The sequence below is a fragment of the Pyrgilauda ruficollis genome, unplaced genomic scaffold (genome assembly GCF_017590135.1).
Source record: "Pyrgilauda ruficollis isolate IOZ18807 unplaced genomic scaffold, ASM1759013v1 scaffold232, whole genome shotgun sequence".
Lineage (NCBI taxonomy): Eukaryota > Metazoa > Chordata > Aves > Passeriformes > Passeridae > Pyrgilauda > Pyrgilauda ruficollis.
Genome location: NW_024522762.1, coordinates 306260 through 319005, shown reverse-complemented (window position 1 = coordinate 319005; position 12746 = coordinate 306260). Strand labels below are relative to the sequence as shown.

Below are 12746 nucleotides of genomic sequence, written 5' to 3'. Positions count from 1 at the left end.
TTATTTCTCATCCTTGGAATAAAATCAAAATACAGCCTTGTGCTGGAAATAAATATCACTAATAGAAGAGCCAATAGATGGCTCTTATGTGTTTATAATAAAGCCTCATTCTGAGATTGCTTAGTGAAAGCTTAGTGAAAATTAAGTGAACCTTTGCTAAGGTGGCTTTTTGGATGTCCTTCCTAACTTGTATTTACCTCCACAGAGTTTTGGCAGCTCAGTGAAAGGAGCAATGTACGCACCAAATGAACCTGTGCTGGACTACAACATGGTGATTATCTTTGTCATGGCCGTGGGGACTGTTGCAATTGGAGGCTACTGGGCAGGAAGCAGAGATGTGAAAAAGTGAGTAACTAAATGCAGTATACCAGTTTTCCTGTATTTTTCACAGAACAAAAAATAGATGGTGTTTATGTCAGCATCACCTGGCAGCTCTGCTGGTGAGGTTGGGAGACTCTAGGGAAAATGCTCATGTGATGCTAGAAAGGCCCTGAGCCTTGCATTGATTTAGTCACTGTAGAAAATCATTAGAGTATAAATTGCGTGTAGATTTTTTTAGGATTTTGCTATGTTAGAAGATCAAACATTTGAAAAGCTCAGAAAGAAAATTATTAAGTAACAGGCTTCGCTTTTGCAAAAATTCACCACATAAATGCTTTGTAAAAAAATAATAAAATTTGCTTTTACTGGTATAGGGCAAACCAAATTGATTGGATGGCTAACATAGGCTATGTTTGTTACCAATTTTTAAATGAAATTTTATGGTTACTTTTTGCTAGCAAGTGGGATTGGGAGAAGGAGGTCATTGTGCCACACTAATTTCTATCATTTATTTTGCATACACAACCCGATTCAAGGATTTCTTCTGAAGTTAACAAATTGTTCTGTGGTAGTTTTCAGGATTCAGTTGAGTTTTTAGCAAATGAAATAGTCCTGTAGATAAGTTAACACAGCAGTTACTGCTTTATGCATTGCGTTACAGCTGATGTTCATACCTCCATGGAAAATATGGAATCCCACTGACTTGAGTGGGAACCAAAGCAGGCATTGGTGTTGTTTCAATCCCTTGTGGTTTTTTGCTACCTCCTGAAGATTCAGTGTCCTTGTGTATTTTGTTGCAGAAGGAATGAACTGATGGTACCCATGTTACTCTTTCAGGAGGTACATGAAGCACAAGCGTGATGATGGGGCGGAGAAACATGATGATGAAACAGTGGATGTGACTCCCATCATGATCTGTGTGTTTGTAGTCATGTGCTGCTCAATGCTCGTCCTCCTTTATTTCTTCTATGACCACTTAGGTACTCTTAAGGTTGCATTTGTATTGATACATCTTCAATATCACAAGGCTGACATCATTCAAAGAACACTTTATCGGGAAAATAATAATGAAATATCTCTCTTCTGTCATGTGTCTTCATCCCAATATGATTTAAAATACTGTAAGAAAACTCACTGAGTAGATTGCTAATCCTTCTTTTTTTGAGGCTGATCATAAAGTTTCTTTCAGACATTAAAGCCTATTAAGTAGATACAGACTTAGTATTTTCCACCTTTTATTTTTGTTAAAGGTGTTCTCAGACCTAGTCTTTCTCTCTGTTACTGTTCAATTTGAAGTCAAGATCAATGATAATTTTTTTTATCTTTATAAAGATTATAATTTTCTACTGATCACTTATTGGTTGACAAAACATGAGAGCCTAGTGCTTCTTCATATTTTTGAGGAAGTAGTGAAACATGCATCCCATCTATATTGATTTGTTTTGCTACTTAGTGACTTTAATAGTCCTTTATAATGCTCCTGTGTACTCAAAAAGAGAGATAAATGCTTTACCATATGTTGCCTTTGAGGCTTATGACTTAGTTTAAGAAGATTAGGACAGAGGTTTTGATTTGTTAAAGTAGGTATTGCATAAAGTACACCTGAGTAAAAGGAGCTAGAATTAGATACTTAAAGAGCACAAATCTAATCAATCATTTGAAGTCTCTGAATTTACCTTTCACTGTTGAAATGCAAGCCTTATTTTTCATTTAGTCTTATTGACTGTCTGTTCTTTATTCAGCCAGGATATGAAAAAAACCATTTCTTGCCTTATCTTACATGGGACTTAATACTTTTTTCCCCTCAGTCTATGTTATAATAGGAATATTCTGCCTGGCTGCCTCGATTGGTCTTTATAGCTGTCTGTCTCCCTTTGTAAGAAGATTCCCCTTGGGAAAGTGTAGGTATGTGGCAACTTTCAAAATTTTAATAGGGAAACTCAGATTTTTATACTGTTGGGTAGGTGTGGGGTTTAAAAGGTGACTTCATGCTTCAAAATGTTGATAAAGGAGGAGGCTATATAGATAGACAACTGTAGCTTTGGTGTGATTCTTTTTCAGAATCCCAGACAACAACTTGCCGTATTTTCACAAGCGTCCCCAGGTCCGGATGTTGCTCCTGGCAGTATTTTGTATCTCTGTCAGCATAGTCTGGGGAATCTTCCGAAATGAAGATCAGTAAGTGATCTGTGCTAAAAATTTTTCTGTGCTAAAAATTGTAATATGCTTTATAGTATAAGTAACTGACATCCACAGAAGTCTACATGTATCCAGAAATTAGGAATGACAGGAAAAAAAAATAGAGGCATGCAGAAATTCTTAGTTGTTCCTTATGTACTTCATCTTTTTCTTGTTCATTTAAATTACAGAAAACTGTCTCTTGTTAAGCTTGAATTTCTCTGAGTCCGAGTCAGTATTCTGATCTCTTTGATTTAAGATAGCTTTTCAGAAGTGATATGGAAAGTTGGACACAAGTTGTCTAACTTATTTCTTCATGAGAATAAGAACTGGTAAGATTGTCAGATCTTTAGTTTCTCTCAGCTTTCTTGTACAAGTCAGTAATTCTCTACACCCAGTGTTGCTGTAGTACCTAACTGTAGCAAGTTCTTACCACTTTTGTTGGAGGTGGATCTTTTACAGAGTGTTGTGGTTTTGATTTTGTTTGGGATTTTTTACCTCTTACCTCACTCCCAGATATTCCAGTTTTCCCATGTATACAGGTTGTGTTCATCTTCTTGGTTCCTCTATTGGGTGTTCAGTATTGGAACTGAAATGCTGGTTTGTGTTTCTGATGGTGATATCAAAGATGTCTGACTTGTGCTTTGAATGCATGTCAGTGCTTTTGTGGGATCTGTGTTCTGTGTGGGCCGTTCAATGGCAGAACTCAAATCCAGGAATCACCAACTCTGAAAGACCCTTTAGAGAGATAAGTGTCAGACTGAGGAGTACAGCAGTACTATAGAAATGTTCTAAAATATTTAGGACTAGGAAATCCATTTTCTGCACCAGAGCTGAAGTGGGCCTGAGTGTCTCCTGCAAGAGCTCCATCAGCAAGTACACGTGTATTGACCCAACAGCACCATCTCTCATTGTACCTAGACCATAGCAATTTTTGGGAAACCTTAGTGTTGTTTATCTCAGATCCTACTTCTCTTTGACCCTAGCAGTTGAGAGTAAAGCAAAGAGCACTTCTATACTCAACTTGCAAAACACAATTGTAAAACAGGCCCAGCTGTAAATTTGCCTCAGCACACAAGGGTGCACACCTATACAAAGGACAAAGGAGCCCAGCACTTCCCATTTTGGTATCCACTGACCTCATTCAGCCAGTTTTCAGTCTACCTCACTGCTCATTCAGCTTATACTTCATCAGTTTCTCTGTGAGGATTTTATGGAAGATTGTCAGTGGAAAGCCTTACTGAAGTCTAGATAGACACTATCACACAGGTCTTCCCTCATCTGCCAGGCACTTCTTTGTGGAAGGTTATCAGGTTGATGAAAAACAGCTTCCATTTGCAAACTCATGCTGACAACAATGTCAATTTGAAGCAAGTATTTTGAATAAAAGGGTTTTTATTTTGTCCCAAGCAGGTCCTTAGTGAGGACAAGGCTTGGTCTGTTTTTCCTGCTGTTTCCTGAAAAAATGTTACTTTCCTCTTTTTAAGGTGGGCCTGGGTTCTGCAGGATGCTTTAGGAATTGCTTTTTGTCTTTACATGTTGAAAACAATTCGCCTGCCTACATTTAAGGTATGAAAGATAAACAGAAGTTACAGTCTTTCAGAAGAAAGTTAAAGAAGTTTGCATGTATGTGTTTGAATAGAGGGGTCACTTATAATGGAGTATATTGCCTTGGAAATGCACTTCCATTCAAAAAAGGGAAAAAGGGGATGCAATGAGTATAACGAAGACCCAGAAGTGGCATGTGATTGTTCTGTAGATTCTGTAGAGTGTTGACTAGTAAATCACACACCACCCCTTTATTTATGTATTTGGTATTTGAGTATTTTGTTTGGGGGGTGTGTGTTTGTTTTGTTTTGATTGTTTTGATTTTATTTTTCAAATTGACATACAACTAATGCATCAGTCTAGTGGTTTTTTTCAAATCTTTCTGACCTTAGTCAGTATCCTAAGACAAAAATCAGTATTAGTCATTTAGTTGCCCCTTCAGCAGCTCTTCAAACTCTTGTTTCAAATTATCTTCACCTATAAGTTTGTACAGACTGACAGTAAATGGCTGATAGTGTTTCAAGCTATGCCTGGCATCTTCCAGTGCAGAGCTTCTTCATATTTCCTAGTAAACTGAAGTGGCACCATTTCCAGATTTTACATGATAAAGAATTTTGGGCAATAACATGTAATTTTGTGTTTAAGAATTACTTTATTTTATATGGTGCATGCAAGACGCTGTTCCTCTATCTAAAATATTTAGGAATTAAGCAAAATACATTAATGACTTGTTTTAGTCTTTGCAAGCTTTTTCTTTGAGTAGCCTTCTAATTATTAATTCTTTGCTCTTTGCTAATGCATTGTGTGTAAATATCAAATGTCTTGTCTCTTCCTTCAGGGTTGTACCTTACTCCTCCTGGTTCTTTTTGTGTATGATGTATTCTTTGTATTTATCACACCTTTTCTAACAAAGGTAAGTAAGGTGCTTCTCTATTGCCTGCTGCCCACAGAGCAAAGTGTAATAACTTCTTTCTCTGTGTGTTCCTAAATGATCCCAGAGCTGCTGAGTGAAGTGCTGGTTTACAATTTTACCATTTTTTTCTTTAGACTGGGGAGAGTATAATGGTGGAAGTGGCTGCAGGCCCATCTGATTCTGCCACTCATGAAAAGGTACTGCATGTTGTCTGAAAATCTGGCACTAGCTTTCAACTATTACACTTAACTTCTCTAAAATTCAAGATCACAAAGCTGAAATGAAGATGCCAGTCTGAAAAGAGCTTAATGTGGGAATAAGTGCTCCTGAATGTTTATTCTGGAGGGGCAAAGCAGACTTGTAGTAGTTCATCACACCAGCTTTGGTTTTCCTTTATCTTTTTTTGACAGGGTTTCAAGATAAGAAAGCTGGTTAGCTCAGCTTCACAAAAACATGACCACATCTGTAAATATTAACTTGTTGCTAATTAAGTGTGAGCATCTTTTCCTAAAGAGATAAAACATATAATCAGTCTGTCTCTTCCCCCTCCTTCCCTTTTTTGACATTTGCTTTATGAAAAGCTGAGGCTATAGGTAAAGGAGAGAAACACAAATTGGAGACAGAAGAAAACAGAAGTCAGTGTTCAGTGGGTTTTCACCGTTGGACAGCAGCCAATTGCATGAACACCTTACCAGATGTGGCTGACTCAGGGAGGAAAGTATGTGAGATGTAGGAGATAGTGAGATATAGTGAACAAAACAAAAAAGCTAACCAGTAGGAAAACCTGGTTATATTAATTTGAGGATTAATTTGATCTGTTTCAGCAATGAATGTAATAGTGTCATGTGGGAAAATAGCAAAGAAAATAGTTGTTTGCAGGATGTGGATCAATCCATATAGTCCATACTATTTCTTTGACTTCTTTTGTTCTTCTCTCCTGTACCCCTTTAGTGCCCCTTTGGATTCAACTTTATGCACAGAATGAATTGTATAAAATAGTCATGAAAGTATAAGTATTATATAAAATTATTTTGGCACTAATATAAGAAAAGAAAAAAGAAAATGAAGTTTCTTTAATGTAATGTAAGAAATAAAATACAGGTTTGCAATGGACCATGGCATACTGTGCCTCACATTGCAATTTATGTAATAAATAGGAACACAGTGGGCAGGGAAGAGTCTTTAAAGTGATTTGAAAAATTACTTAAAATTATTCATGTCTTGGTCTTTTGAGACTTTTGTTGCACCCAGATGAATGAACTGTATAAATTATTATTTCTAATGCATGTAGCAGCTTACCTAAATTTTGTACATACCTGCAGCTAAAGCAGAGTTGATACCCAATTGTATGTGAAGACTTTGAAGTTAACCTAGTATTTAGAAAGTATTGAATCGCTCCCATCTTAAATGCATTTTGTTTATTGTCAGTAATATTGTATGTAATGAAGGTATGAAGGAGACATTTGATGTATTTGAAACTTACACTTTGAGTACAACAGGAGCAAGTTCTGGTGGGTAGTGTCACTGTGCTTTTCATCAGACATGTGTCTCTCTCATTCCAAGCTCCCAATGGTCCTGAAGGTTCCACGACTGAATTCCTCACCCTTGGCTCTGTGTGACAGGCCTTTTTCTCTCCTAGGATTTGGAGACATTTTAGTTCCAGGTATTGTTTAGCATGTTAAGAATTTACATGTTGCACTGTCATATTAGTTTATTCCTCTTGTACTCCTGCTTCAAGTGGTAGGTTTGATTTGACTACTGTAAACCTGATCAATTTTCAAGTATAGGGTTTTTTTGTGCACTGTTCACCTTTTCAACAACAAAAATGCACATTAATCTTATGGTTCAGTTTCACATGCAGTGATGTCAAGAAATGTAGAGAAATTGCAGGAGTAGATTTAGCAACTGATTCTATACTATAAAGCATCTTTGATAGTGTGGTGATAGAGGAAATTATTTGTCCATTTGCACATGGATTAAGTACAGATGCCTGACCAGTCAAAACTTCCTGACTGTTAGTTACACTACACCCAGTATTTCTGCCACACCTTCTCTCAAATTTGATTTTAGATAGTATGTAGAACTATCCCTGGCATCACTGCAGTTGAAAAAACTATGCACCTTCTGGCTTTTAGATTCCTTCTGCAAAATCATTTGTTTACTTTCTTGTATTTTGGGAAATATGAAATCTGTCATGCCTGTTAGTCTCCCCTCCTCCCCTCTACCTGGAACAGGCATAGTTATTAACCATAAAATTCTACTGTCTTCAGTACCAGCTCGAAGGGCTGAACTTACTCTTGCTGTGAACACTGTAGTTTTACAAATGTTTGGTAGAGATGATATGACATTTTTATCCATGATCTGCATGTTTGTAGCTGTGTGTTTTACATTTGGAGTGCTTCCAATACATGGGGTTTGTACCATCAGATAACTGGTTTATAAATTGTGCAGCCTCCTGGATGTGCTGTCATGGTGCTTAAACACAGGGTGCCAAGGAAGTTTTTTGGGAAAAAAATTCTTGCAAGTTCCTAGTTGGTTTGATGGTTTTATTTTTATCATGAAGTGCATGACTAGGTTGGAAGCATATTGTAACTGTTCTTTCTTTTCCTAGGCTTACTGGTAGCCTATTGCCATAGATTTGATATTCAGGTGCAGTCATCCAGAGTCTATTTTGTAGCCTGCACAATAGGTATGTACCACAGTGCCACCTGAACACAAGACCTACAGGAGTGGCTCCCTCTAAAAGCATGCCATCAGTCTTGCATGGCATAGTTTGGGTGTTTTATCCTGTTCCTCTTTTTATTATTAAACAGAAATATTTAGCAAAGTGCTTTCAAGGCTAGATCTTCCATCACCAAACTAGCTGATGTTGCTTTTCTGAGCTGTTTTGCCTGCCTTATGTAAGGGGAGCTCTTGTTACCATGGCTGCTGAGGTCTCAGCCTGCCCTTTGTAATTACACTATTTTTACATGTGCTCAGCTACTCATCGTGGTTTCTTGATTTATGAATCTTTGAGTTTATTGTGCATGAGAATTCAGGTTCAGGGATATCATCCTTTGGCTTTGTTCTTAATTGCTTGTGTATTCTAAAAATCCATAACCTATGATGCAGGGAATTTTATTATGATGACTGTAACACCTCTAGATAAGTTTTCTTCTTTGGTTTGTAAAATCCATGGAGTTATGTGCCATGAATGTAAATACTACTGATGAATAGGATCTGACAGATTCCTGTTGTCTGTTGTCCTGATGTCCTGTTTGACCACAACCTCCCAAAAAACTCACTTCCTTCTCACTCTAGGACATACTTGCAGTGTACTTCTGCTAGCAAAGACTTCTAATGCTTGCAGTGAATTTCATGAGAAATTGTCATTAACAACTTCTTTAGAAATTCTTTTGAAAAAATACCTAGGTTCATGGGCACTTCTAGCAGGGGTAGAGAGAAGCTTTTATTGATGTTCCAAATCATTGTCTTTCATATATAGTAAAACAAAATTGTTGTCTTACCTGGTACTTTAAAAATGTGTTTGCAGAAATCAGAAAATGTTGTATTGATAAAGAGTCAGCAGTGAGCTATTGCAGCACTGAGAATGAGCCACATACAGGGCTGAGTTAGCAAGATGGAGTCAGCAGTTATGAGAGGAGTGATTATTCCTCTCAATTTGTCACTTAAGACTGAGTTAACCAGGATCCCTGGTGCCAGACGAGACATTGGCATACTGGAGTAAATCCAGTGGAGACCATCAGGATGGATGAAGACTGGAGCACAGGGTTGTAAAAAGAAGAGAAGGCAAAGAGGAGATTCTGTTGCTGCCCACAGCTGCCTAATGGGAGACTGCAGAGAGGACAGAGACACTTTTTTTACAGGTGTGCACATAAGATGTGAGGCAATGGACTTAAATCGTAATTAGAAACAATAAGAAATATTTTAATTATATATAAGGAACTCTCAATAATAACAGAATATGCCCCTGCCCAAAAAGCATTTTCAAGAGCTGTAAAGAGTTACTGATTATTCTAATCACAGCCCTCTGAGATCATCAAGTCCAGTCAGTCCCCCAGCATTGCCAAGCCCACCTCTAACCCTATCCCCAGATGCCAAATCCATACATCTTTTAAATCCCTGCAGAGAGAGGTACTCCAACACTGCTCTGGGCAGCTGTGCCAGGACTGGAAAACCTTTTTGGGGAGGAAGCTGCCTAACATCCAATCTAAACCTCCCCTGGCAGAACTTGAGGCCATTTCCTCTTGTCCTGTCCCTTGTTCCCTGGCAGCCCACCTGGCTGTCCCCTCCTGTCAGGGAGTTGTGGAGAGTGAGGAGGTCCCCCTGAGTCTCCTTTTCTCCAGGCTGAGCTCCTTTCCCAGCTCCCTCAGCTGCTTCTCTCAGACCCTTCCCCAGCTCCGTTCCCTTCTCTGGACAGCCCCTCAGTGTCTTTCTTGACCTCCTGAAGAAAAATCTGGAATCTGGATCTGAAGAAAAAGTTGGATTAACTTCATGGTCTTGAAAACATAATTGAAAATAATTACATTATGAGATCCAAGCTACTTCTGTTCTACTAAATAAATTTTGCCACATTTATGCAGAAATTAAATAGAAGGTAATAAAAACATATAACCTAGAGCAGGCTGGCTTTTTTTTTAGCTGTGTGGCAGGATAGGAAGAAACAGCTAAAGCCAACCCAAACAAGAAGCACATTATAATGGTCAAAATATTTGTTTGTATCTGCTGAGTTCACAAATATAATATGATGCACAATATTTCACATATTTATTTTGCTTAAGGTAGTTATTTAATTGCACAGTATGGACTAGGCCAATCACACTACTTTCACATGTTATCAATAGAAAAACTGTAATATTCCATGTTTACATGGTGTAAATAATGCTAAAGAGGCCTGTAAAACTTCTGGAGATGTTTTACATATTGTTTGAAAAAAGTTCCAGTGAGAATGCTCCTATAGCCAATTATTTAGTTGTGCTTGAGCAAAGCTCTATCTGAATAACTGTGTTTTGCTGGGTTTGTTTTCTTCCAGCATATGGCATAGGCCTTCTTGTGACCTTTGTTGCCTTGGCACTGATGCAGATGGGCCAGCCTGCTCTCCTCTACCTGGTGCCCTGTACTCTCCTCACCAGCTTCGTGGTGGCCCTCTGGAGAAGGGAGCTTGCCATGTTCTGGACGGGCAGCGGCTTTGCGGTGAATACCAGTTTGATATGAGTGTCTTCAGGAAATACTAATATTATAAAAACCTAACTAGAATTAAAGTTGAGTAAAATATTGCAGTATTATCACACAAACACAAAGATTTTCGTTTTGCTTGACTGTTTGCTTTTTACATACTTTTTTTTGCCTCAGTAAGATTTTCTGATTTTTTGCAGTGTTTATGGCCACTTAAATCAGAGTAGTGAAGTCTACCTTGTCCATCCTTGATTCTGCCAAAATGTTACTTGTTTGAGCTCTCTTGAAAGTATCACTAGTAGTAAAAGGTTACAATATTATATAAAATGAGGGGTTTAGTACCCTTTAAAATATACCCTTAAAATACTTTCTTAATATTTTTTCATAGCATATTGTTTATGAAGGTGGAAATGTAGTTCAGTATTATTATCTCTTTGTTTCACTGTGCTGCAAGTGAAATTAGCTTGATTCAAAAAGGAATAATTTCTATCATGCATGATTTTAGTTTTTGAATACTTACTAGAATCTATGAAGCTGGAGTTTCCCCCCGTGAGTCTTATTTTATTATTCAACTATTGGTGATAACTTTCACAAGCTTCCCCTAGAGAAATTAATTTAATTGTTAGAGATCATCTGAAATGTTATGTAAAAGTTGCCAGTTCTTGTACAGTGATAGTGAAGGTGGGCAGAACTGGACAGTGGCCAAGGACCAAGTGCCTGTTGCTGCCTTATCAGCAGAGCACATCTGAAGCTGGTGAGGAACAATCACTCAGAAAGCAAACACTTTTCTGGAAGGAAAAATTCCCTTGGTATCCTATAAAACACAAAGGGTAACTGTATGCATCTGTCCACTGCTGGAGAATGATAACAGAGTTGATGGACCTTTAGTCTTCATCTTGTATGACCATTTCCTTGGATAACTGGACACAATAGTTCTTGTTTTCCATAATTTTGACTGTGATCTTCCGTTTACAGAAAGACCTACCTCAGCCTCCTGTGGTGATAGCTCCTGTTAACTGCCCCCAGCTTCCCAAAGACAGCAGTGTGCCAGCCTCTCAACAAGACACTGAGCAAATGACCAACCCCACCCTCCACGTGAAGGAGCTGCACGGCTCCGCCTCGGCTGAAGAGGAGCTGGCTGATACCAGCACAAAGACAGACCAGTCAGAAATCTCTGTGGCCCACAGTGAGGAACCAGCTGCTCAGAATAAGGATGACCTTGAAAGCAAATGCCTAAATGCAGAACAAAACCAGCTGGAATAAGTGATGTGATAAGAACTCCTTACTTTCCCTCACAAACATACATAAAACCAGTATGTATTTAGGACTGGTTTAGTAGGGTTTGCTTTCATTGAGGAACCTCACTAGGAGTCTGATCATCAAATCCAACAAGGAATGTTCTGCCTCCAGCTTTGGTACAGCTATATACTTAAAACATCTTTCTGAAATATGGTGCTCTCCAGGAGTTCTGATGTGTGGGTTTCAATGATCACTGTTAGTGAATGCCTTTGACCCTTTGTTCCATTTGCATTATAGCAGGGTAGCATCAAGAGTCTTTTATTTACTCAGTACTCTGTGCTTGTGTGGCTGTTTCTCTGCTTTACCATGGTGTAGGTTAACATGGAGGAAAAGCATTGAACAAGTCTGCTACAATGCTTACTTGAGAGAAACGTGGGGGGTTTTCTTTGGATTTTTATTTTTTTGTGGCACTTTCCCTATTGTCTTTGTCACCATTTACTTTATGTCTCCTGACTTGTCAAAGCCATTGGTATAAGGGAATGCATTATTATAAACTGACATTCAGGAAATGCAGAGAATGGTTAAATTACCATTACTCCAAAGGCTTTATGCTACCATGGTGCATTAAATGCATCTCTTAACTTTTTTGTCTTTGTTTTTACTTCTATGTACCTGAGCTACTAGTCTAGTTTAAAAGGCAGGGTGAGTAGAGCCTCGGGAAGCTTTCTAGGCATTCATGTGAACTCTAAGGGCTCTGATAATAAACAGGGTTGGTCACAGAATAATGCTTGGAAGCAAATGCATATTAGGAATGTTTAGAAATAAAATATAAGCCAAATAGGTGAAAAAAAAATTAGGTAGTAGCACTATACTAAGCTTAACAGGCAGTATTTTCATTGGGAAAAATGTTAAAGCGCAAATGTTCTTATGTTTGGAGCTTTGAGCTTCTGTTTGTTCTTCATTCAAGGAATATAATTGTGATTTCTAATTCTGAAGAAAATAGTCTGATTTTTCATTCCCAACGGAGCACATATGGTGCTAGAGACAGTTATGATTTCAAAGATACCTGCTGCTCAGTAACTTACCAACTGCCTAAGTCATATTTTGTCTTTGTCCCAAGAATAGCCAAAGCATAGTCTGTCAGGTTCTGGAACGAACCTGGGAGCTCACTTATTATGTTGTGTCTCTTGCTACATTGTGAAGGAATTTGTGAATTTAAAAATTTTGGGGTGCAGCTGGTCTTACTTCATATTCCTGAAATTGTTTTCCTGTATAACATGATTGAGTCTTTTATGCATCAGCTTTTGTACATAGAAAGATGATGGGATTTATGTATTACTTGTTCCATCTAAGTACATTTGGCTTTATCAGA

General features: G+C 38.1%; 1 protein-coding gene across 2 annotated transcripts in view; it reads left to right on the top strand.

Annotated features, from left to right (window-relative positions):
- Positions 1-12746, top strand: part of SPPL2B (signal peptide peptidase like 2B) — a 24685-nt gene extending 11939 nt beyond the window's left edge. The window contains exons 5-15 of one of the 2 annotated variants that reach the window (XM_041469421.1): positions 206-345; positions 1159-1301; positions 2130-2226; positions 2383-2499; positions 3987-4068; positions 4886-4960; positions 5095-5157; positions 6524-6623; positions 7572-7649; positions 9993-10153; positions 11111-12746. In XM_041469421.1, the coding sequence (XP_041325355.1) occupies positions 206-345; positions 1159-1301; positions 2130-2226; positions 2383-2499; positions 3987-4068; positions 4886-4960; positions 5095-5157; positions 6524-6623; positions 7572-7649; positions 9993-10153; positions 11111-11398 (1344 nt within the window). In that variant the 3' untranslated portion in view covers positions 11399-12746. Of the gene's footprint in view, positions 1-205; positions 346-1158; positions 1302-2129; positions 2227-2382; positions 2500-3986; positions 4069-4885; positions 4961-5094; positions 5158-6523; positions 6624-7571; positions 7650-9992; positions 10222-11110 lie in introns of both variants that reach the window. The other variant, XM_041469422.1, reaches the window with a different exon arrangement.